At 49.8% G+C, this 26,177-nt stretch overlaps 1 protein-coding gene across 1 annotated transcript; it reads right to left on the reverse strand.

The window, feature by feature from the left end:
• Positions 1–245: 245 nt before the first annotated feature.
• Positions 246–23,850, reverse strand: LOC119949916 (disintegrin and metalloproteinase domain-containing protein 10-like). The gene is made up of 18 exons (XM_038771770.1): positions 23,790–23,850; positions 19,313–19,451; positions 16,538–16,656; positions 16,229–16,351; positions 15,982–16,140; positions 15,778–15,846; positions 14,750–14,841; positions 13,779–13,898; positions 13,077–13,169; positions 11,723–11,891; positions 10,454–10,614; positions 7,668–7,839; positions 6,253–6,397; positions 5,570–5,753; positions 2,444–2,543; positions 1,657–1,877; positions 618–714; positions 246–388 (listed from the first exon to the last, which is right to left on the reverse strand). The coding sequence occupies exons 1-18, from the start codon at positions 23,848–23,850 to the stop codon at positions 246–248; spliced, it is 2,367 nt and encodes a 788-aa protein (XP_038627698.1).
• Positions 23,851–26,177: the final 2,327 nt, after the last annotated feature.

The raw sequence follows: 26,177 nt of genomic DNA on the forward strand, positions 1-26,177 counted from the left end.
AGTGTGATAGCCTCAGACATTCTTAATAATTGTATTGAGCTCTGACTGGGCCAACCATACTGAACATGGGGGTAGGTCAAGGTAATCGATTCAGATACAGGCCTTGTCCCACGTGGGGCTCCCAGTCTCCCCGCTTTCCCCGGGAAGCAGGGACCCGGCTGGATTCCCTGGGGAAAGGTGTGTACTCTGGGTTTTAAGGGAGGGTGGTCTGGAAAGTTGTGGGACTTTGGGGGTCTGGGGTGGTCTCAGTGGGTTCCCCCTGTCAGCTCTATGATAGTCTCTTGCTCCACACAGGTATGAATGTAGATCTCCCGCTGCCAGAATGTGGTGACGCTTGGCCCAGGATCTGGCTCAGCAGGCTCTGCAGAGCTGCTCTTTGTTTCCGGGCCTGGGATGGGAAAGGAAAAATCATGTGGTCGTGCCAGGCTCCGGTGTGGGGTGGAGGGGGATCTAGGCCGGGGCCCCCTTGGAGGGCATCTGGGGATGCCTACAGGTGTCAGTCTCCCGCATGTTTCTGTGCCCTTCTGTGTCTATCCCCCAGTTTGTGACTGTCGTTACTCTTCCCCCCAACACACACATTTGGGAGTTTTTCTTCAGCCGGGAACCTGGTTTCTTACCTGCCTCACTGTCCAGGGTCCTTCCAAAGAGGAAGATGGTGCCCGCCATCAGGGCTGCTAGGGTCAGGATGCCCAGGAGGATTGCCCACCAGCGAGTCTGAAAGGAGAAGCCCCAATGTCAGAATGTGGCACCTGCAGCCCTCACCCATAGAAAGTCCCAGTAGACCTCACATGACCATAATGACGGCCTTGAAATGCTCATTTTGTCAGGCACTATATTAAGCGCTAGGGTGGATACAATCAAATCGAGATGGACACAGAAAGAGCCACTGCTCAGTTGTACTGTTGGCATGAGGAAGATCCACTCTGGATTATCCGCAGTGGGTTGACAGAAACGAGTTTACAGTTTAGCCCACCCAAATCCCTCTCCTCAGCAGCAAGTGTGCCTTCTCTCTGATCTCCCACATTGTAGGACCTGCAGTTTGCAAAAGTGGCCCAAACTGGGCCCAACTGTTCAGATTGGGTTCCTAGGTGCATGCCTTGCTTTCTTTTTTTTAAATGTATCTGTTTTGTATTCCCCATACTATACCTTTTCAAGATAATGATAGTATTTAAGTGCTTACTATGTGTCGAGCACTGTTCTAGGTTGTCCCTGTCCCATACAGGGCTCACAGTCTAACCGTGAGGGGGGACAGGTATCGAATCCCCGTTTTACAGATGAGGGAACTGAGGCCCAGAGAAGTGAAGTGACTTGCCTAAGGTCACCCAGCAGACAAGCGGCAGAGCCAAGATTAGAGCCCATGCCCTTTCCGCTAGGCTGTCCTTATGTGTGTGGATACCTAAGAGTTGACAGCTGTGCAGTGCCCAAAACATAGATGTGCTTGACTCTATCCCTTTTTTTTTTAAGTAACCGTTCAGTAGGAGTTGCTCAGGGGAGTAAAGCAGCTCAAATGAGGGAGCATGGAGCACTCTACTGTTGAGATTCTACTTCCTCAGCTGAAGTAGCTATTTACAAAGCATTAGACGCATTTCAATTGACATGCTGAGGCCGGGATGGCAGAGTGGGGCAGGAGGACAAAGCCTCCCCATCGATCCCGACCTTCATCCAGGCAGCTGCGTCCTCCAGCTCAACAAAGCCCACGATGGCATTTTTGACTCGAGCGAGGGGCCCGTCTTCATCCACCAGCCGGCAGACGTGGAGCCGGTCGCAGTAGCCGCTGCGGTCCCAGCAGGGCGTGCCGGGAGCCAGCGGGATCCGGCTGCCGTTGAATTCGGCTTCCAGGACAGATGAGGTGGTGCTGGCACAGGTGTGGGGCTTCCCTGGGGGAGGGGAGGTGGTGGAAGGTCATGGGACTGGGACTGTGGTGCTGGGGCTTCTCCAGACAGCCAGAATTGAACCTTGCTGGTTTAGTTGCCCCTGGAAGGAAAAAGGGCGCCCCCCCCCCCCCCCCAGCCCCTTCCCAATTCCCTGCCCCAATACCTTGGGTTGGGGTCCCTACTGGACCCAAGGAGTGGCCTTTCCGAGCCCCATCCAGGGGGTTGAACCCCAAAGGGACAACCTGGTTGACGTCATCCAAACGGTCCCTTATTTGGTCAAATCTCTCTTGTCCCCCTTTTGTCTACCAAGAGTTATAATAATAATGATGGTGTTTGTTAAGCGCTTACTATGTGCTGACCACTATTCTAAGCAATTTTACAGATGAGGGAACTGAGAAGTTAAGTGACTTGCCCAAAGTCACACAGCTGATAAGCAGTGGAGCAGGGATTAGAACCCATGACCTCTGACTCCGAAGCCCGTGCTCTTTCCACTGAGCCACGCTGCTTCTCTATCTTCCATTGTGCCCCTCCTGGGGAAGAGAGGTAGAGGGGGCCAAGACTCAGTATACCTGGATGCTGGCAGCAGAGGTGGCACTTCTCACGCATGGAGCTGCTGGCACAGTCACATTGTTCCAGGCTGTGCGGGAGGCAGAGGGAGCCATGGCAGCGCTGTAGGTACAGGAACAAGGCTTCAATCACTTCACCCTCCCACTCTCCTCCTACCCCAGCCCCCTTTCCTTTGCTGTCCTTAAGTCATAAGATCAGGGGGTGGGGAGAACTGATCTGACTGCTTTCTGGGCTGTTCTTGCTAGGAGTCAGGAGATGGATGGGTTATGCAACTCGAGGCCACTCACTACAGCTGCTCAGCTCTGGCCCCATCAATACTTAATTTAGCTTTTAGCCCTTGGGGGTTTAGCCAGCAAGGAAGAAGGCCTGGCCTACCTTAGGGTCATGAACCAAGGTCTGGTCCCTGCCCTTAACCCGTTGCGTCTGGTGACCTATGTACACTGCACTCTGGCAGTTTCATCAGCTTCAGGGTGAAGTCAGCCAGTCAGTCGTACTTATTGAGTGCTTACTGGGTTGCAGAGCACTGTGCTCAGCCCTTGGGAGAGTATATGATAACAAAGAAGACACATTCCCTGCCCACAACGAGCTTACGGTGAAGAGAGTCAGACACTAATATAAATAAGTAAATTACAAGTATGTACATAAGTGCTGTGGGGCTTGAAGGGGAGATGAATAAGGGAGTGAGTCAGGACGATGCAGAAGGGGGTTGAAGAAGAGGAAAAGGGCTTAAGGAAGGCCTTGTGGAGATGTGCCTTCAGTAAGGCTTTGAAGAGGGGAGAATAATTGTCATATATGAGGAGGGAGGGCATTCAAGGCCAGAGTGAGGATGTGGGTGAGAGGTTGGCAGCAAGATAGATGAGATCGCGGTCCAGTGAGGAAGCTGGCATTAGAGAAGCCAAGTGTGTGGTCTGTCTACTTGCCCCTAGTTATAAGCCTGGGGAGAATTTTTTTAGAAGGAAGTCTCCTGACCCCCTCTACTATCTGTTGGTAGGGGAAGCTGGAAAAGTCAACTTCTTTCTCAGGCTGTCCTTTACTGGCATCCTACATAGAGGACATCAGGCATAATGATTTAATAATGACACCTCAAATTTGAAGGGCACTTATTTCACAAACCACTTAACCTCAATTACCTCATTTTATCCTCTCAACTTCACTTTGAAGTAGAGCAAGATGGATATTACTCTCCCCATTGCACTAATGAGGAAACCAAAGACCAGAGAAGGTAAGCAACTTGTCTGAGGTTTCAGAGCAGGAACTAGAACTCAGGTCTCAGGACTCTTCAGATCTGTACTCTCTCCAACAGGATGTGAAACTTCTGGAGAGGTCAGGGGAGAGCTGTGGAAACTTAGAAGGGCATTGGGGGGTGTCTGGCCCAAATAAGAGAGGATGAGGGGATTGAATTACTGTCTGTCTTCCAGTTTCTCAAGGGATTTCCCTAGGGAACCAGCATGGCCTAGGGGATAGAGCATGGGCCTGGGAGTCAGAAGGACCTGGATTCTAATCCTGGCTCAGCCACTTTTCTGCTGTGTGAACTTGGGCAAGTCACTTAATTTCTCTGGGCCTCAGTTTCCTCATCTGTAAAATGGGGATTAAGACTGTGAGCCACATGTGGGGCATGGACTGTGTCCAACCTGATTAGCTTGTGTCTACCCCAACCCTTAGTATAGTGCCTGGCATGTAAGTGTGAGCCCATTGCTGGGTAGAGAATGTCTCTATATGTTGCCAACTTGTACTTCCCAAGTGCTTAGTACAGTGCTGTGTACACAGTAAGCGCTCAATAAATACGATTGAATGAATGCAAATACCAGAAGAACCCCCCCCCCCCCCCCCAAAAAAAAACCCCAATCCAGCTGCCCTACATCTTTTTGAGGACTGGACCAGGGGATATGGGATGGAAACTACAGCAGGAGAGGTTGTGGTCGGTCATAAAGAAAGACTTCCTGACTAGCCGAGGGGATGAAACACTGGAGCATTTGATTTGGGGAGTGGATGGGGGTCTCCATCCCTTGAGGCCTTTAAGGAAAGGATGGGGTCTTTAAACACTATTGCCTTTCCCAAGCTTTTTAGTACAGTGCTCTGTGCACAGTAGGCACTCAATAAAGATGATTGATTGACAGGAAGGGCACCCTTTTGTCCAGAATGAGGAGGAGCAGTATTGCCTAGAGGATAGAGCACGGGCCTGGGAGTCAGAAAGACCTGGGTTCTAGTCCTGGCTCTACCACTTGTCTGCTGGGTGACCTTGGGCAAGTCACTTCTATGGGCCTCAGTTACCTCATCTGTAAAATGGGGATTATGACTGTGAGCTCCATGTGGGACAGGGACTGTGTCCAATGTAATAAACTTTTATCTACCCCAGGGCTTAGAACAGTGCCTAGCACATAGTAAGCACTTAACAAATATTTTTAAAAAAGCACCCGGCTCCCTCCTACCTCACCTCACTACTCTTCTGCTATAACCCAACCCGCACACTTTGCTCTCCTAGTGCCACCCTCCTTATTATATCTCGGTCTCGTATCTCTCACCGCCAACCTCATCCACATCCTGCCTCTGCCCTGGAACGTCCTCCCTCCTCATATCTGGCAGACAGTTACTCTCTCCTCCTTCAAAAGCCTTATTGAAGGCACATCTCCTCCAAGAGGCCTTCCCTAAGGCCTCCTTCCCTCTTCTCCCATTCCCTTCTGCATTGCCCTGACTTGCTCCCTTTATTCATCCCCCCTCCTAGCCCCACAGCACTTATGTTTATATCTGTAATTTACTTATTTGTATTAATATCTGTCTCCCCCTCTAAACTTTAAGCTCATTGAAGGCAGGGAATCTGTTCATTGTTATATTCTACTCTTCCAAGTGCTTAGTACAGTGCTCTGCACACAGTAAGGGCTCAATAAGTACAATTCATTTGACTGACTGACAGTCTGTGGGGAGACCCAACTGGGTGATCTCAAGCAAGTCACTAAACCTCTCCAGGCTTCAGTTTTCTCCTCTGTCAAATGCGGGCGATGATACCCGCTCCTTCCTCTGTCACGGGGATTTTGTGAGGGGACTATGAGATATTGGATATGAAGGTGCTGCGGGAAGGTATCATGGCTTTCCCTCTAGTCCCCAATGCAGGAACTCTGGGTTCCACTCACCCCACCAAGGCAGAGCTGGGTGCCCAGGCTGCAGGGGGTGAAGTCTTCTTTTGGGGAGGGGTCTGGACAGGCAGCAGTGCTTCCCGGGCAGGTGCTCTCTTGGGTGCAGTCTGTTTCCTCTTGACACAGTTGGCCAGCTGGGTGGTGGGTGCAGGCGTGGTCACAACACGGGCCCTGGCTTGGACTAGATGCCGAAGGGATGCCCACATCCCCAATCAGAGCCTGTAAAGCAGCGCTCAGAAGGGATGGGGATGGGTCGGACTGGAAATTGAGTTCCTCATGAAAGACATGAGGGCCGTCGGGTGTCCTCCCCTTCCCCCACCCCCTCAGTTTTCAGCTAGGGGTGGTGATGAAGCTGCTGTTCCTGCCCCAATGGCCGTCCGGCCCAGACTCCCAGCTCGGAGGAGACCCAGGAGGTTCTGGGCGGCCTGCACGCCCCACCTTTCCCAGACCTGTCCTTCTTGCTAAAATCCCTTTCCACCCTAACTCATAATGAGAATCGGGCCCTTCTGGCTTCAGGTCTCAGGGGGGACTTGAGGGAGAGCTAGCTGTGTAGACGGAGGGGGGGGGTCCTGGGGTGGCTAGCGCTCTAAAACCCCTCATGCGTCCTGGCCCTGGAGGTTCTTGGTGGCCCCGGCTACGTCCCCTCTCCACTTCTGCCCTCCCTGGGCCCCAGCTTGGACCTGCATTGCGCTCCTGGCTTCAGCTGGCACTGGCGACCGGCTGACTCGCCGGCTGGGTAGCAGCAGAGGTCGGTGGGGTCGGCGCCCACATCGCACTCCTCCCCTGGGTCTACGATGCGGTTTCCACAGATGGGCCGGTCGGTTTCTGTGGTGGGGACGGGGTGGGAGTCTCCTCTGTGCAAGTGGGCCAAGAAACCCCTTTCCCTCCCCCCTTCTCCTCTCCCCCGACCGCCCTCCCACGGGGGCCCATAGGAGAGGTCATCTAGCCTATCCCCTTGCCTCTGACCTCTGGTTCCCTAGCCTGTCCTAGAAGAACTAGAGATCTCAAGACCAATAACCCTCCCAGCCTCTCCAACGCTTCTTTCAGCCAAACCTCAGTGTTGGAGATGAGCTCCAGGTATGGGTTGGGTTTGGTGCGACTTTGGTTATATATACTTCTCCATTTATATACACTCTTCCATCTTTTTAAGCTATGGGTGTTAATCTGTAGTATTTATTGAACAACTACTGTGTGAAGAGCCTAATACTGCATGCTTGGGAGAGCCCTCAAGGAGCTTATGCTCTAGTGGGGGAAGAGCAATTTATGTCAACTTGTTTATACTGTGAGCTCTTGAAGGTAGGGAAGGTGTGTTATTTTACTTCTGGGTGAGCCCCAAGTACCCAGTACTATACTCTACCCCGTAGGCGTCCAGTCTATTCTAGTGGGGATGGCAAAAATAAGCAGCGTGACGTAGTGGCAAGAGCCCAGGCCCAGGAGTCAGAGGATCTGGATTCCAATTCTGTCTCTGTCACTTCCCTGCTGTGTGACCTTGGACAAGTCACTTCACTTCTCTGGGCTTGAGTTTCCTCATCTGTAAAATAGGAATTCAATACCTGTCCTCCCTCCTACTTAGACTGTGAGCCCCATGTGGGACAGGGACTGTGTCCGATCTGTATTTACTGCATCTACCCCTACAGTTAGTATAATACCTGGCACATAAGTTCTTAACACACACCACAATTATAAGCACAAGTCACGGCAGGTCGGGTTCTACTTTGGCTAGCGCAGTAGGCTGTGGTGGGTCTCAGAGAAAAGATTGCTGTTATTGTGTTATTTGTTAAGCACTAACTATATGTCAAGCATTGCTCTAAGCACTGGGGATGATGCAGGATAATCAGGTCATGATCCAAGTAGGAAAGAGAACGGGTATCGAACCCCCATTTTACGGACGTGGGAACTGAGGCTCAGAGAAGTGAAGTGACTTGCCCAAGGTCACACAGCAGGCACGTCGCAGAGCGGGAGATTAGAACCCAAGTCTTCTGACTCCCAGGCCTGGGCTCTTTCCACTAGACCACACCGCTCCCCTCGTGTTCTTCGGGGAATGAGATCAGAGGTGCCGACTGGGTGGGATTCCTGAATGTGGGTCCCTGCATACCCACGAAACACTGGTCCTTCTTGGCACGCAGGATCTTGCCGATGAAGGTGGTGCTGCACGGGGAGAAGCGGTCATTGTTGGGCTGCTCGCCGTCCGTGGCCTGGCCAAACATCAGATAGTTTCCCCTGGTGGTGTCCACGTCGTAGCCCGCGCACTCCTCACTTTCGTCATGCTGGAACGACAGTGCCAGTGCATTATGAAAATAATGCTTCCCCCAAAACACACCCACACATGCACGCACCCACACCCCCTTTGCCAGCCCCTGCCCCTCTCCAGCTCCCCAATAAATCCATCACTGTGCAGGGTACTTGGGATAGTACAGTACAACAGTCGGTAGACACGATCCCTGCCCTCAAGGAGCTTACGCTTTAGTTGGGGAGACATCAGTGGAAAAAGCCCGGGCTTGGAAGTCGGAGGTCATGGGTTCTAATCCCGGCTCTGCCACTTATCTGCTGTGTGACTTTGGGCAAGTCACTTAACTTTTCTGTGCCTCAGTTACCTCATCTGTAAAATGGGGATTAAAACTGTGAGCCCCATGTGGGACAACCTGGTTACCCTGTATCTATCCCAGTGCTTAGAACAGTGCTTGGCACACAGTAAGCGCTTAACAAATACCAACATTATTATTATTATTATACACTAAAGGCCAGAGGTCTGTACACATACAGACGCCTGCGGATGGAGAGGAGATGGGCAGCAGGGGAACCCCTGCCTAGAATGCCCTCGCTTCCTTTCTTGATCCCCACTTTCTGGGCGATCTGATTGTGTATATCAATCTATTGATTATTTGCCTACTTTTGTTTTTTGCATTTGCATCGATCCGCCAATGGTACTTATCGGGTGCTTACCGTGTGCAGAGCACTTTTATTAAGCACATGTGTCAATGCTCTTGCTCTTTTGCCGATTGTGCATTTGGCAGTTTGTATCCACTTGTCTCCCGTATGAAACTGTAAGCTCCTCCAGGGCAGGGACTGTCTTTATACGTCTAGTTTAGGGATTTATGCTTGGTGGGCCCCAGTACAATCCTCTGGATTTCTTTCTTTTTCCCTAGTTAGCTTGTAAACTCTTTGTGGGCAGGGAACTTGTCACTTCTTTTTGTTGTTCCTGGCCAAGTGCTTAGTACCACCCCTTGTACCTAATGGCACTCAATAAATACCATTATTACTACAAAAGTAAGTGCCAAGTGCAGCGCTCTGCCCCAGAAAATACTTAGTTCAGGACCCTGCATACAGTGGGTACCCAATACAGGATTCCACACATAGAAGGTGGTTAGTTCAGTACTTCGCATTCTGAGAAGCAGCATGACTAGTGGAAAGAGCCTGGGCCTGAGAGTCAGAGGACCTGGGTTCTAATCCCGTCTGCCACTTGCCTGCTGTGTGACCTTGGACAAGTCACTTCACTGCTCTGGGCCTCAGTTCCCCCATCTGTAAAATGGAGATTCAATATCTGTTCTCCCCGCTACTTGTCTCATGTGGGACCTGATTATCTTGTCTCTACCACAGTGCTTGACATATAGAAAGTGCTTAACAACGACTATTATTATTAGAGGGCTATCAGTAGGTGTTCAACAGATACTCCTGCTGCTGAGTGAGAAGTTAGCCCGCTATTTCTGCTCTTTCCACTAGGCCAGGGCTTCTTCCTCAGGAGTCAACCTGCGGTCTCTACTCTTTCGACTGGGCCAATGCTCTTCCTCCCCCATCTGCCTGCTGCCAATCATTCATTCAATTTCACTCAGTGGTGTTTACTGAGCCCCTACTGTGTGCTGAACACCATACTGAGTGCACTTGGGAAAGTGCTCAGTACAATAGAGTTGGTAGACACAATCCCTGCCCACAAGGGGAAAAAAAACCCAACAAAAAAAACCAAGGAACCTTAGAGTTTACAGGGGGAGACAGACATTAAAATAAATGACAAATAGGGGAAATAGTAAAGTAGAAAGACATGTACCTCAGTGTTGTGGGGAAATGTCCCAGGCCACCCCAAAACTAATCTGAGTTGAGTCTGTCCATACAGAAGCCACTTCCAATTATCCACTTTGATAATCACCGTTATATTGTCCTCTCCCATGCGCTTAGTACAGTGTTTAGACTGTGAGCCCACTGTTGGGTAGGGACTGTCTCTATGTGATGCCAATTTGTACTTCCCAAGCGCTTAGTACAGTGCTCTGCACATAGTAAGCGCTCAATAAATACGATTGATTGATTGATTGTTCTGCACACACAAAGCACTCAGTAAATATGATTGATTGGTCACCTCGCCCTTAACCTCACAGCACTTATGTACATATTCTTATACTCTGCCACTTCTCCCATCTGTAATTTATTTCAATGTCTGTCTCCTCCTCTGTAAGCTCGTTGTGGGCAGGAAACATATGTGCTAATTCTATTATATTGTGCTCTCCCAAGCGCTTAGTTCGGTGCTCTGCACACAGTAAATGCTCAATAAATACGATTGATTGATTGAATATTTTTCCCCCTGAGCGGCATGAACAGCTCTCACAGAGGCTTCTGAAGGTTCAATTGGCCCAGGTATCAAGGTACATCCTGCTCTCCCTCCCCTCATTTGCTATTACCCCACTCCATGTTCCCGTCAAGCAGCATGGGCAATTACCAGTTGCCCGTCCATAGATTTGGGTTTTTTTTTTCAGATGTTTCCCCAAATCCTCCTTCCTCTTACCCCGTCTTTATTAGATCATGTTATAGCCTTGCAGATAGGCACTCGCCCAGATGGGAGAAATTAGTGAGAGTGGCAAGGTAACCTGTTCTCATCTGCCAGGCTGGACTCACTTGGGCTCCTAGGCTGTGACCGAGTTCGTGAGCCAGGGTCAGGTGGACGATGCGGGGAGGTAAGTACTGGCCGTATTTCTGCAGGGTGATCAGTCCGCTGTTCAGTGACCTCAGTGTACCCTGGAACATCCTGTATCGGGAGCAGATACCGCCCAAGTCCCCTGTGGGAGAGGAGGCATCAGGTAAGCCCCCCTAACCTTGAGGAACCGCCCAGAGGAGCTGGAAGGAAGGAGAGCCAGTCTGGGGAACCAGCTCTGGAACTTGGCTTCCCCGAGCCCATCAGTCAATTAATCAATCAATGATATTTATTGAATGCTTACTGTGTGCAGAGCACTGGACTAAGCACTTAATGCACATTCCTTGTTCAAAAGCAATTCCATGGATTCTCTTCCCAGACCCTTCTCTGTCTTGCTCGCTCTTTCTCCCTCTCTTCCTTGCCCACTTGCTAGCCAAAGGTCAACGAAGGAGGTAAGGATAGGGGGCCCCCATTTGGGACTGAGCTCACTCCTGCATTGGCCAAAAATCTCAGGCCTTCCAAGCCTTCGTCTGGGCCATCACCCCCTACCAAAGGTGAAGTGACTTCCCCACTCCTCTCTACCAAGCCACGTTCCTCATCTGGGTACAAACTCGACTAAAACCCCCCACCCCCCAGGTAGGCTTCCCAGATTAACTCTAGCTGGCTCTGACCATTCTAATAGCACTGATCCCTCTATGGGTAGAGAAGCAGCGTGGCCTAGTGGAAAGAGCACGGGCCCGGGAGTCAGAGGACGTGGGTTCTAATTCTGGCTTTGCCACATGTCTGCTGTGTGACCTTGGGAAAGTCACTTGGGAAAGGAAACCGAGGCACAGAGAAGTTGAATGACTTGCCCAAAGTCACTTCACTTCTCTGTGCCTCAGTTACCTCATCTGTAAAATGGGGGTCAAGCCTTCTGTAAAATGTGGGACAGGGACTGTGTTCAACCTGATTACCTTGAATCTCCCCCAGTGCTTAGAACAGTGCTTGGCACATAGTAAGTTCTTAACAAATACCATTATTATAATTGTGATGATTATCATTAGGGGCCTGCCTGGGCATGAGAGGATCAGATAGGTTCTCTTTCTTGGTCACCAGTGACTTTGGTTATCTTGTCTGTCTTGTTCTGGGATTGTCCTGTCTTCCCCCATCTGATTGTCAGCTCTGTGAGGGTGGGGACTGTGTCTTTTCTTGCCCTTGTCGTCCCACCCCTGCCCCCCAGCCCAGGGCCTGGCCCCTCCCTTCCTCAGGCTGACCGGGCTGCCCGTTGAATGCGATCCCCAGGATTCCGCTGTAGTCCCGGTCGGTTAGCAGGTATGCCAAGCAGTACCCATCCCAGTTGGTGCGTGCATGCAGCATCAGCAGCTTTTCGGGGCCAATGAAGGGTGAGTGGGTGGGCCCAGTGGCATCCTCTTCCTGGACAACCTGCAGAAAAGTGGCCGATAACAGCTCCCTTAATAATAATAATTGTGGTATTAAGCGCTTTCTGTGTGCCAGGAACTGTAATAAGCACTGGGGTGGATACAAGCAAATCGGGTTGGACATGGTCCCTGTCCCACATGGGGCTCCCAGTTTCAGTCCCCATTTTCCAGATGAGGGATCTGAGGCCCGGAAGAGTGACTTGCCCAAGGTCACACAGCAGACAAATGGAGGATTCAGGATTAGAACCCATGACCTTCTGACTCCCAGGCCTGTGCTCTGTCCACCACACCTACTGCTTCTCCCTTCCATTTCTCCCTCCTACCTCCCTTTCAATCTCTTCCTCTGGTCAATAAATCAGTGGTATTTATTGAGCGCTTACTTTGTGCAGAGCTCTGTACTAAGTGCTTGGGAGGGGACAGTACAACAGAATTAGAGGACATGTTCCCTGCCCATAACAAGCTTACAGTGTCTTCTATCCCTTTAGCTTGCTGCAGCATGGGCATACCTGTTAAGCATTGGATGCTTGCTGGACTCGAGTCAGTCAATCCACAGTATTTATTGAATGCTTACTGTGTGCACAGTACCGTACTAAATGCTTGGCTGAGGACAACAGAGTTGGTAGACACTTTCCCTGCCCAAAGTGAGCTTAATGACCAGGAAAGACCTCCCCCACACACTCAATTTCTCCTCCACTGCAATGGACAGGAACCCCCACTTTTGGCTCTTCCCCCAATGCCAACCACATGTAGCAGCTGATTCCAGAGGCTCCCCCAGCCCAAAGGAAGACCTCTCCCAACCCCCCACGCCTCCTGCACCTTCAACCCTCCTAGTCCCATCTCACTTGGTCGGGGCTACCCTGCCCTACCCTTGAAGGAAGCTCTGCTGTGGGTTCACTGCTCTCCATCCCAGTGGTAGCATCAGCCCCTCCCTCCCTTCTTCCACTTATCAGCTGTGAGACTTTGGGCAAGTCACTGCACTTCTCTGTACCTCAGTTATCTCATCTGTAAAATGGGGATTAAAACTGTGAGCCCCATGTGGGACAACCTGATTACTTTGTATCTACCCCAGTGCTTAGAACAGTGCTTGGCACATAGTAAGCACTTAACAAATACTATTATTATTATTATTATTATTCCCTGTCTGTCCCCGGGGGGTGGCGGGGACAGGGTGGGGAGACCTCGCTCTCACGTGTAAGGTTTTCACTTTGAACTCTATGTGTCGTATCCCGGCAAAGTTGGTGCTTTCGTATATGGCATTCACGGCTCTCACATAGTTGGCCACCTGTGGGGTTAAGGGGAGAAGCATCAGGGTAGGGGGATGGAAGGAACTTCCTCCTCTGCTCCATTAGCGGGCTGAGGAAAGGGAAGACTTTGTCTGGCTGGCTTTCAAAATCATCAGGTCCTGGGCTAGGCCATTCTGTCTCAGGTCTGTGGTCCACACAGCCCTGGACACTGTCTCTGATAGTGGCTCTGGGGCTTTTGGAAGAAATTCATTCATTCTTTTCAATCGTATTTATTGAGCGCTTATTGTGAGCAGAGCACTGTACTAAGAGCACTGCACTAAACACTTGGGAGAGCACAATATGTCAGCTACCCTCCTGGACCCTCATCCTTGTGGTTAGTGGTGGACCATCCGACACCCCTCACTTACCTCTCTGGTGACCCCTTAGGGACCGCTCATTCATGGATCTGTCCAAATCTATTTTGCTTCTAGTTGTCCAGCCTCCTGCTGGGTGTTAGGATCAGATACAAATTCCTGCAGGTGTGACCCCTCCCCCCCCACAATACATTTGGAAGCGGGGGACACTGACCCTGATTGGGATGCTGGTCCAAAGAGACCCCACCTTTCTTTCCCTGACATTATCTTGGGAACCACCCAGTTTTCTCTCACCTGAGCCACCACCATTTCCAAGCTCCCAAACCTCTTGTAGAACAAGTAGTCGGCCTTGAAATGCATAAGGCAGGATGTCTTGGAGTAATCAAGACTGCGTTTCTGCCTTGGGCCAGCTTCCTGCTGAGGGGAAGACAAGGTCAGCTAAAGAGATACAGACAATTTCCTATAATAATAATAATGATGGTATTTAAGCACTTACTACTACTACTACTAATAATGGCATTTATTAAGCACTTACTATGTGCAAAGCACTGTTCTAAGTGCTGGGGAGGTTACAAGGTGATCAGGTTGTCCCACGGCGGGCTCATAGTCTTACTCCCCATTTTTCAGATGAGGTAACTGAGGCACAGAGAAGTACAGTGACTTGCCCAAAGTCACACAGCTGATAGGTGGCAAAGCTGGGATTAGAACCCATGACCTTTGACTCCCAAGCCCGTGCTCTTTCCACTAAACCACACTGCTTCTACCATTATCAATCAGTGGTATTTACTGAGCACATTATAGTAATAATAATTGTGGTATTTGTTAAGCACTTATTGTGTTACCCCGTAAGCAGGTCTGACTAAAGCCTTAATCAGAGAAGTGACCTAGACTCCTGGTTAAAAGAACATTTTGGATTTTAAGCAGATACCTGAAAATATATCTACCCTAGACTGTAAACTCCTTTTGGGCAGGGCTCATGTCTACCAACTCAATTATAGCGTACTCTCCTGAGCACTTGGTACAACATCCTGCACACAGTAAGTGCTCGATAAATGCCATCAGGCAGTGGTTGGGGCAGATCAAATCATGTGGGTCACAGAACAAGCCAGAGAGAAGATGGGATACTTTCAAGGTAAACTAGAGGCTCATTCACTGGATTTCTTAGTACAGTGCTAACTGCTTAGTACGGTGCTCTATGCACAGCCAGCGCTCAATAAATACCATTGATTAATTTCTTCTGCACCCCAGCCAGCGGGAGAGCTTACCTCCAACTCTGGCTCTGTCTGGAGAGTCTCCAAGGTCGGACTCATCGTCAGCATCAAAAAAGGAAACCGCAAGTCTTGCAACCGGGAATAATCTACCGCACAAGTGGAAAAGGTGAAAGGCTCGTGGACCGTGTTATTCCCCAGAGTGGGGTGGGGATAAGGTGTGGACCCTTCAACTCCAGTAAAGCCACAAACTCTCTTTCCCTGGAGAACTAGGGCAGAGAGTCGGGCCCCTCAGGGATGGTGAATAAGGCGGAGTTTGGGAACGTATTGCGTGCATGTAGGGGTGTAGAGGGAAGTGAAGAGGAAGCTAAAAACCCTGAGGAGTCCCAGATTGGAGCATAGAAATAGCATGGCTTAATGGATAGAGCACGGGGCTGCGAGTCAGAAGGATTTAGGTTCTGATACCGGCTCCGCCACTTGTCTGCTGTTGTGACCTTGGGCAAGTCACTTAACTTCTCTCGGCCTCAGTTACCTCATCTGGAAAATGGGGATTAAAACTGTGAGCCCCATGTGGGACAGGAAATGTGTCCAGCCTGATTAACTTTTATCATTTCCAGTGCTTAGAAAGGTGCTTGGCACAAAGTAAGTGCTTAACAAGTACCATTATTATTGTTATTATTATTATTATTATTAGGTAGCTCTAAGTGTTCATGTGCATGGGTTCCCAGTCCAGCCAGAGGCACCATCGCTGGGCAAAGCTGAGAGGGGCCGCTGGGTAGGTGAGTTGGCACTTTGGCCTGGAGACTTCTGGCAGGAGATGTTTACGAAGGGGGTTCCCTACCATGAAGAATGGCACCCTGTCAGTAGTTCTGCCCTGTCCGGGGGCGGGTGATCCAAACCAATTTGGACTAAGGGATCTGAGCTGGGTCAAGGAATCCCAAGCCCAAAAGAAATCTGACAGGGTGCTCCGAAGAAAGAGGGTGGCTGGGCTGCAAAAAATGGAAGACCAGTCGACTCTCCTTCCTACAACTTTTCTGGGAGCCCTCAGGGGAAATCTGGGTTGGCGGGGCTGGGGCAGGGGGGACTTGAGGCCTCCAAAACGATCTTCAGCATGCAGGTGCCCATGGGGCCTAAACAGCACGTATAGACGCTGGCTGGGGGTGGGGGTCGGGGAGAACGGGGACCTGTGGTCATGGGAAATGTGAGCGGGACAGGTGAAGAGTTTGGGAGCCCCTCTCTGGGGCGGGAGAGAGCCGAGCAGCGACATGGGAAACCTGAGAAAAACTCACCGATATCCCTCTGGTGGTAGATGAGGGATGGAGTTGGCACCATCTGGTTGCCCATGGACTGTTCCGCGGGCTCCACGTAGTAAGTGCCATTTTGGGTGCGGATGAAACCCTCAAAGACACCGCGGATTACGGAGCCGTGGCAGGAAGAGCCCGGTTCATCTGTTCCACAGGAAGAAAGTAATGGGAAGAATCCAGGGGGCTCTTCCTTTTGGCCACCCCTCAGAGGACAGTCAGCTGGGATGGTCACCAAGGCCCAGCTCTGCTAGATGCTGGTGGTTCCCCCTTACAGATGTGTCTCTGCCCTCAGGGAGCTTCTGGCTGGAAAGGCAGATGGGGCAGGCATGGGCTGCACCTGCAATGAGCTCCCGATCTGGCAGGACTGACCGAATGGACAGAATCCCCGGCCAGTCTGTGTGTGTGTGTTCTAGTCCTGAAATTATAAATCTTGGAATGCAAGGAGCTTCAAACCACTGTCTTCCCACTCCCCGCAGCCCCTGGCCGCTGCCCCTTGCAGGCAGGAGCTCCTCTCTGGTCCCAGACACACATAGCACGGTACCTCGCAGCTCCCCTGAATAGAGGAAAGACGCATCAAAGGGCTCCGTGGTTCCCATGCTGATGAGCTCAAAGTCGTCAGAGAGAGCCTCACGGTTGCGCCTCAGGCTGAGTCGAAACACCCTGGAAAATGAGGAAAATATGTCAGCCCCTCCATCTCCCTCAGTTTCGGCAGAAAGGGAGATCAGGGGTTTGGCAGCGGGACAGTCGAACTCGGGCCAGAAATCTGGGTCCTGTCTGATTGATCCCAAGCCTGTGCCTAGGCCTGAGGGCACATGAGCTCCAAGAGGCCTTCCCCAACTAAGCCTTCATTTCGTCTTCTCTCATTCCCTTCTGTGTCGCCCTTGCATTCAGATTTGTACCCTTTATTCACCCCTCCCTCAGCCGTGCAGCCCTTATGTACATATCCGTAATTTAGTCATTTATATTCATGTCTGCCTCCCCCTGTAGACTGTAAGCTCACTGTGGACTGGGCACACAGTAAGCGCCCAATAAGCATGATTGATTGATTGATTGGGCTTATCCCAGCCCCAGCATAATAGTGGCTGGAAACTCTTCTGAGTTTCTTGTGAGATTGTTGGGTCAAACACTTCTGCTTGGAGTGTTATTTTGGGGATGGGAGGGGGTCAGAGAGCTAGCTGGGGTCTGCTTTGTGCTGACTTGATTAAGCTCCTGAGTCTTGCAGGTCCAGAGGGAACCTCTGGGACAGACCCCAGGGGTGAGTTCTGGGGCTGGTCCCGTGCCAGAGGCCCTGGTCACTTGCAGAAGTGACCTCTGAGTTGTGTTTTGACCAGAGCTCCTTGTTGCCATTTTCTCTCCCTGCACATCCCATTCCAGGGGCATGGGCAGGTCTATCCATAAAACAATCGCATTAGATTGTAAGTGTTTGTAAGGGCAGAGACCATATCTTTAACTCCCATTATGTGTTCTTTGCTGTTGGTTCAGTGGAAAGAGAGGAGAAGCAGTGTGGCTTAGTGCATAGAGCATGGCCCTGGGGTCAGAAGGACCGTTCTAATCCCAGCTTGTCTAATGTCACTTCTCTGCTGGCTGACCTTAGGCAAGTCACTTCACTTCTCTGGGCCTCAGTCACCTCATCTGTAAAATGGTGATTAAGACTGGGAGCCCCATGTGGGACCAGGACTGTGTCCAATTTAATGATCTTGTATCTACCCCAGCGCTTAGTACAGTGCCCGGTGCATAGTAAGTGCTTAACAAATACTGTTAAAAAAAAAGGAACACTGCTCTGGGAATTGGATGATCCGGCTTCTAGGCGCGATTCTGGCAGTTGGGGCTAGCTATGCCCTCAATGCTGAAGGTTCCTGACGTTCCACGAGTTGTGCAGGCTCGGCAGGAATCCTGAAAAAGAGCTGCCTAGCGTGGGTGGGGAAGGTCACAGTGGCTATCGAGGCCAACGCCGGCTGGGTTATGTTCCCATGGCACAACGTTGGCACTATGCTTGTCCCTTCACCCATAAATGGGTCCTGCGTTCAAAGGTCTTTTTTTATACTCTTAACTATGTGCTGCATCCCTGCCTGCCTGCTTGCCCATCGCCCTCTGTGCCCCAGCGGGCACACGGCTGCCTGGCAGGGAAGAGGGAGGGCAAGAGGCACTGGCTAAGCCACTAGCCCTCTCATCAACTCCTCTGTGCAGGTTCTCTGTCCCTAAATCTCAGGACCGAGGCTCACCCACTCTTCCCGATGGGAGATGCTTAATGTCGTCATTACGATGCCTCTAGACACCCAGTACAGTGCACCGTGGCACAGAGGAGGTGCTTAATAAATGCTCATGTGGAGGATGAGGATGGTCTGGAATCTTCAGCCAGAGCCTGCATGGGAACAGTTGGGAGGAAGCTGTCGGGGCTTGGTAGATGGGAAGTCAGAGAAGCAGAGTGATCTAGTGAATAGAACATGGGCCTGGGAGTCAGAAGGACCTGGGTTCTAATCCTGGCTCAGCCACTTCTCTGCTCTTGTGACCTTGGGCAAGTCACTTCATAGTGCAGAGCACTATGTGGGTCATGGACTGCATCCAACCTGATTACTTTGTTTCCCCCCCTGCGCTTAGAATAGTATCTGGCACATAGTAAGTGCTTAACAGATACCATAAAAAAGCCTTGTTTTATTATTCCCTCCCCTCTTTCTGTCTCTCAATAAGTTTAGCAAATAATTAAGCTCATTTTCTCTCTGCCCCCCGGGAAAATGTCTCTTTTCTGTGGCTTGATCATTCATCGCCCACTATGTTGATCAAAAGAGAAAAATAAGCAGGCATTCTTTCTAATTAATAATAATAATAATAATGTTATTTGTTAAGCGCTTACTATGTGCAAAGCACTGTTCTAAGTGCTGGGGAGGTTACAAGGTTACAAGGTGATCAGTTTGTCCCACAGTTCATCCCCATTTTACAGATGAGGTAACTGGGGCACAGAGAAGTTAAGTGACTTGCCCAAAGTCACACAGCTCACAACTGTCAGAGTCGGGATTTGAACCCATGACCTCTGACTCCAAAGCCCGCGCTCTTTCCACTGAGCCATGCTGCTTCTCTTATTAGGTTGGTGGTTGCCGAAGGAGGTAACACAGCTTGGGGCATGGGGAATTTAAACTCATCCTGGTGGAAGTGAAGAGGATAATGTGGCCAAGAGAACACGAGCCTCTTTCTGGGGAAAACACACCCGTCCGACTCTGCTCCTGGAGGGAGGGTGAGGAAGGAGGACAGTAGGGCTGAAGGTGTGACATCACAGGCCAGAGGGCCCCTCGCGGACCTGCCTCCCTGGGGAATAATGTACCTCTGATATGCTGGGAATTCTAGCTGGATCGGCTCCTCGTCCCCATCAGCTGCTCTCCGGGCCCTGTGGACTGCCTTCTCTAGGGCCGCTGGGTCATAGGTCACCGGCTCATAGTGCCGGACGAATGGTCGGAAGCACTCTGTGAGAAAACCAAAAGGATTAAGTACCATTGATTGGTTGAGGTAGGAACAAGAGAAGGCCTTGGAAATTGAGAGAGTGGAAGACTTGTTTTGTTACCCCTCCCCTTCCGTTCCTTGCTCGTTGATTTAGTAAATGATTTGATAAATAATTCAAGACCAATTTCTTGTCTGGGGACAATTTCTCTGCTTTCTAGCAAATTCCTTCAGTTTCTGCTGTGTGAATGAACAGAGGAACAGGTAGTCTTTATAATAGGGTTGTAAACCATCAATGGTATTTATTGAGGACTTACCGAATGCAGAGCACTGTACTAAGCGCTTGGGGGGTAGACACAATCCCTGCCCACAGGCTTGAGGGGGAGATTACAGACAAGACTAAACAATCTGGTGGGATCTTTGTTTTCCCATGGAATGAGGTTCTCACTGTGGGCTCTATTTATTCCTTGTCCAGGTTTTGTTTTGTGGCCTAGTGGAAAGAGCATGGGCCTGGGAGTCAGAAGACCGAGGTTCTAATCCTGGCTCCACCACTTGTCTGTGGTGTGACCTCAGGCAAGTCACTTCACTTCTCTGTGCCTCAGTTACCTCATCTGTAAAATGGGGATTAAGACTGTGAGCCTCATGTGGGACAGGGATTGTGTCCAACCTGATTAGCTTGTATCTATCCCAGCCCTTAGTACAGTGTCTGGCACATAGTAAGTGCTTAATAAATACCATTTTAAAAAAGACAGATGAGTGGTTCAGATTTTCCCTGGAAAGTCAACACTGCCTTTCCCATTACCTCTGGTGGAAATGTCCTTACAGTGAAGGGCATTTTAGTTTGGGGTTAGGATATCGAGGCAGGGACCGAAGACTATTAGGGGACTGTGATCAATCAGTCAATCGTATTTATTGAGCACTTACTATGCGTAGAGCACTGTACTAAGCACTTGGGAGAGTACGCTATAACAGAGGTGGTGTACATGTTCCCTGCCCACAATGAGCTTTCAGTTTAGAGGGGGAGACAGACACAAATATAAATAAATCAATTACGGCTTATGTACACAAGGGCTGTGGGGTCGAGGGAGGGGTGAGAAAAGGGAGCACCTGGTTGACCACCTAGCTGACCCAAGCCCTGCCACCTCCCATTCCTCTATTATTATTATTATTGTTATTATTATTTATGGTATTTGTTAAGCACTTACTATGTGTCAAACACTGTTCTAAGCATTGGGGTAGACACAAATTAGTCAGGTTGGACATAGTCTCTGTCCCACTTAGGGCTCACCATCTATGTAGGAGGGAGAGCGGGTATTGAATCCCCATTTTGCAGTTGAGGAAACTGAGGCACAAAGAAGTGAAGTGACTTGCCCAAGGTCACACAGCAGACAACTGGCAGAGGGGAGGGATTAGAACCCGGGTTATCTGACTCTCATACCCAGGCTCTTTCCACTAGGCCCCACAGTTTATAGCGACCTCACTCCTCTGTGGCCTGCCCTGAAACTACTTTTCATCGCTGCTGACCTCCCTCAAGAGCCAACTTCAAGGCTGTCTGCCTGGGGCTGCCAATCCCAGAGCTCACATCCATGAGGGGTTTTTTCATGGGATGGTGTTTAAATTGACCTCTGGAAGCCCTTCCCAGTTGCCTATTGCATTATTATCCTCAACCGTGTCCATGGAATTGCCTGTTGGATTGAGCCCCCACGCTCAAACTCCAAACCTCCTTTAAGCACTTAATACAGTGCTCTGCACACAGTAAGTGCTCAACAAGTACGACTGACTGATTGAGCCTTGGCCCTGGGACTCCCGACGTGTTTCAACAGAAGTACATCGGGACCGAAAACCTGCGTGAAGGAATTGGTTGTAGCGATGGTGGTTTGCCCAGTTGGCACCCACCCCCCCTTATCCCTGCCAGCCGTGTTCCTGCTGGAGTCCACAGTGCGAGTGAGTAGGCGGATAGGGGCACAGCAAAATGCACGCAAGAGTTTTACGTGAAGAACCTAGCACAGTGACTCAGTGTTGACTGAGCCCCCATGCTGGGCATAAAGAGAAGCAGTGTGATGTAGTGGATAGAGCACGGGCCTGGGAGTCAGAAGGGCCTGGGTTCTAATCCCGGCTCTGCCACATATCTGCTGTTGTGACCTTGGGCAAGTCACTTCTCTTCTCTGTGCCACAGTTACCTCATCTGGGAAATGGGGATTAATAATAATAATAATGATAATGGTATTTGTTAAGCACTTACTATGTGCCAAGCACTGTTCTAAGCGCTAGGGTAAATGCAAGGTTATCAGGTTGTCCCACGTGGGGCTCACAATCTTAATCCCCATTTTTGCAGATGAGGTAACTGAGGCACAGATAAGTTAAGTGACTTGCCCAAAGTCACACAGCTGACAAGTGGTTGAGCCAGGATTAGAACCCACGACCTCTGACTCCCAAGCCTGGGCTCTTTGCACTAAGCCATACTGCTTCTCAAGAGATTAAGAGTGTGGGCCCCACATGGGACAGGAACTGTGTCCAACCTGGTTAACTTGTATCTATCCCAGTGCTTAGGAAAGTGCTTGGCACATAGGAAGTGCTTAACAAGAACCATAAGTATAAAGAGGAGTGATGCAGGGAGAATAGGACATGGCCCCTGCCCTCATCATTAGCCTTATCATCATCATCATCATCACTAATGACCATGTGCAAGCACCTTACTAAGCATCTTTGAGTGTAGAACACTGTAATGAACACCTACTCTGGGCTGAGCACTTTCCTGGGCACCTACTTATGTGCCCAGAACTGTACTGAGGGCCTGCAATGTCTGGAGCACCTGTATTGCACATCTAACGGCACTGTAGAGTGCCATATTGGACTCTTGCTATGTGCAGAGCACTGTACCGGGCACTTGGGAACACACAATCAATACAGATTATGACAGAAATCGAGACAGAAATAGGCAATTAAATTAGTAGACAGATAACCACATCAGTGCTAAGAGTAGCCATTGGGGTGACATGAGCAGGGAGTGGGGGATTATTCTGGGAAGGCCTTTTGGGAGAGGTGGCTTCGAAGGAGGGGAGGGTGGTGGTTTGGTGGATTGGAGGGGGAAAGAGTTCCAGGCAAGGGAAGGGGGGGGGGAAGGGGGGGTTGGGGAGTAACGACAGTTGGAGGGACGGTTAGAAGGTTTGCTTGGGAGATGTAAGACGGGGTGGAGGGAGCGAAGGGAGTGGAGAAGTAAGTGGGAGCCAAGCTGGTGGGAGAGCCTTGAATCTGTGAGGAGTTTTCAAATATCAAAGGCCGGAGGTAAGTGAATGCAGTACTGGGGAGGGACAGGGAGATCGGTCCAAATGACTCAATCTGGGTTCTCTCCAGCTCCACTTGGAAGTTCTGGGGTCTCATAATAATAATAATAATTTTGGTACTTTTTAAGCACTTACTATGTGCCAAACACTGTTCTAAGTGCCAGGGTAGATACAAATTAATCAGGTTGGACACAGTCCCTGTCCACATAGAGCTCACTGTCTCAATCCCCATTTTACAGATGAGGGAACTGAGGCCCAGAGAAGTGAAGTGACTTGCCTAAGGTCACACAGCAGACAAGTGGCAGAGCCAGGATTAGAACCCATGACCTTCTGACTCCCAGGGCCGTGCTTTATCCACTAGGCCATACTGCTTCTCATCGGAGAACAAGGCCGGTAGTCCAGCCTACTTGGCTGTGGGGGCGGGAACAGTAGCTTCAGCAGTGTGGCTCAGTGGAAAGAGCACGGGCTTTGGAGTCAGAGGTCATGGGTTCAAATCCCAGCTCTGCCACTTGTCAGCTGTGTGACTTTGGGCAAGTCACTTAACTTCTCTATGCCTCAGTTACCTCATCTGTAAAATGGGGATTAAGACTGTGAGCCCCCTGTGGGACAGCTTGATCACCTTGTAACCTCCCCAGTGCTTAGAATAGTGCTTTGCACATAGTAAGCGCTTAATAAATGCCATTATTATTATTATTCTTATTATCATTATTATTATTATTATTATTATTATTCCCAACTAGGAACTGAGGTCGGTGGGGGGAGGGGCAGGAGGAGGGGGCACCATCCCCATCGCCTCATGGAGCGGGCACCTATGGCCAGGACCCAGAACCTCAGATCAAGAGGATATCAGCTTTTAAGTTAACACTTGGCTAAACAGGCAGGTATCAGGCAGCAACATTTTTCTTCCTCTCCGTTCCTTCCACCATAGACTCATGTGCAAAACTTCTCTCCACATTGCCATTTGGTTCACTTTAGTAGCCCACCCAATCCGGAGTTTTAACCTAGGGAGAGGAACCGTTGCGACCGATCGAGTGTCACTTCTCCGCTCCTGATAGAATAAAAGACCCAAGGGAACTTTACCTGAGTTGAACGTGGAGAAGTGCACTGCCAAGAGGAAGGAGGTAGACATGAAGGCAGCCATCGTGTCTCTTACCTGAGGGAAGAGATTCTTTGGTTTGGGATTGAATCATCACAAGGGACCCCACCCAGAGACACGTTTAATAAGTGGTTTATGGTTTTGTCTAATCTCCTCCTCCTCAGCTTTCTGTTTCATTGGTGGAGAGGGTCACCTCTCCTCCTCCTGCTCAGAGCTCTCCATTTTTTGAGTTGCCTGTCTCAACTTGCTGCCTTTTCCCAAGACTCCACCATCCACCTCCAGTGGCAACAACGGCAGCCGTCTGAGGTTCGCAGTCTAAGGAGGAGGGAGAACCGGTATTCAGTCCCCATTTTGCAGATGAGGAAACAGGCCCAGAGAAATGAAGTGACTCGCTCAAGGTGCCACAGCAGGCAAGTGCATTTATTGTGGGACAGGGACTCTGTCCAACTTGATTTACTTGTATCCACCCCAGTGCTTAGTACGGTGCCTGGCACATAGTAAGTGTTTAACAAATATCATCATTATTATTGCAATTATAATTGTGCAGAACATATACTGGATGCCTACAGTGTGCAGAGGCTTAACTCGATGTCTACCATGTGCAGAGTACTGTATTGGGTGCTTCCTGTGGGCAGAGTACTGTACTGGTTGCCTTCTGGGTGCAGAGTACTATACTGGATGCCAACTGTGTGTAAAGCGTCTACTGGTTGCAGAGTGGTGTACCCTCCTCTAGACTGGCAGCTTGCTGTAGACAGGGAAAGTGTCCATTATATTGTGTTGTACTCTGCCAAGTGCTTAATTCATTGCTCTGTACACTGTAAGTGCTAAATAAATATGATTGATTGTATTGGGTGCCTAGAGGTTGTAGGACATTTTACTGAGTGTGTTCCAAATGCAGAGCACTGTCCTGGGTGTCTACTCTATGCAGAGTGCTGTACTGGCCCTGTTCTCTTTTCACTAGGCCACACTGTTTCTCTGTGTGGCCCAGTGGAAAGAGAATGGGCCCAAAAGTCTGGAGACGAGGGCTTTAATCTCAACTCTGTTGCTGGCCTCTAGACTGTAAACTCATTGTGGGCAGGGTATGTGTCTCCCAACTCTGTTTTATTGTACTCTCCCAAGTGCTTAGTACAGTGTTCTGCAACGGTAAGTGCTCAAAAAAATAGAATTGATTGGTTGGCCTGCTGGGTGAACTAGGGCACGTCAATTAGCCTGTCTGAGCCTCAGTTTATTTTCCTCATCTGGAAAATGGGGATGATACCAATTCAATCACTTAGTGGTATTTATTGAGTGCTTATGGTATGCAAGAGTACTGTACTAAGCACTAGGGAAAGGGAAGCAGCTAGGCAAGCAGTGTGGCCTGGTGGACAAAGCATGGGCCTAAGAGTCAGAGGACCTGGGTTCTAAATTGTCTCTGACACTTGCCTGCTGTTTGACCCTGGGCAAATCAGTCATTCATATGTATTGAACACTTACTCTGGGCAGTGCACTGTACTAACCGCTTGGGAGAATATAACATAACAATATAACAGACACATTCCCTGCCTACAACAAGCTTGCAGTTTAGAGGGGGAGACAGACATTAATGTAAATGAACAAATTACAGATATGTACATAAGTGCCGTGGGGCTGGGATAGGGAAAGAACCAAGGGAGCAAGTCAGGGTGAAGAAGAAGGGAGTGGGAAAAGAGGAAATGAGGTCTTAGTTCAGGGAAGGCATCTTGGAGGAGATGTGCCTTTGATAAGGCTTTGAAAGTGGGGAGAGTAGATCACTTAATTTCTCTGTGCCTCAGTTTCCTCAACTGTAAAATGGAGATTCAATATGTAAACTATAGCGGGAAGCAGCCTGACCTAGTGAAAAGAGGATGGGCCTGGGAGTCAGAGGATGGGGGTTCTAATCCTGGCTCTGCCACTTTTCTGCTATATGACCTTGGTCAAGTCACTTCATTTCTCTGTGCCTCAGTTACCTCTTCTGTAAAATGGGGATTAAGCCTATAAGCTCCGTGAGGGACAGGCACTGTGTCCAACCTGATTATCTTGCAGCTACTCCAGTGCTTAGAACTGTGCTTGGCACATAGTAAATGCTTAAAACATACCATTATTCTTATTATAGACTGTGAGCCCCACGTGGGATAGAGACTGTGCTCTACTTGATTAACTTGAATTTCATTAATTTAATCGTATTTATTGAGCACTTACTGTGTGCAGAGCACTATACTGAATGCTCGGAAAGTACAATTCAGCAACAGAGACAATCCCTGCCCACAATGGGCTCAAAGTCTACCCCAATGCTTAGAACAGTGCTTGACACATAGTAAGCGCTTAACAAATATCATTATTAAAAAAGACAATGTAATAGCGTTGGTAGATAATAA

Source organism: Tachyglossus aculeatus, chromosome X1, assembly GCF_015852505.1.
Source record: "Tachyglossus aculeatus isolate mTacAcu1 chromosome X1, mTacAcu1.pri, whole genome shotgun sequence".
NCBI classification, from domain to species: Eukaryota; Metazoa; Chordata; class Mammalia; order Monotremata; family Tachyglossidae; genus Tachyglossus; species Tachyglossus aculeatus.

Coding starts and splice junctions, on each gene's coding strand:
- LOC119949916 (XM_038771770.1), bottom strand. CDS start 23,850: ATGGCTGCCTTCATGTCTACCTCCTTCCTCTTGGCAGTGCACTTCTCC. Junction 16,352..16,537: donor CTATTCAGGGGAGCTGCGAG/GTACCGTGCTAT, acceptor CAGTCCTGCCAG/ATCGGGAGCTCATTGCAGGT. Junction 6,398..7,667: donor GAAGGACCAGTGTTTCGTGG/GTATGCAGGGAC, acceptor TCCCCACCACAG/AAACCGACCGGCCCATCTGT.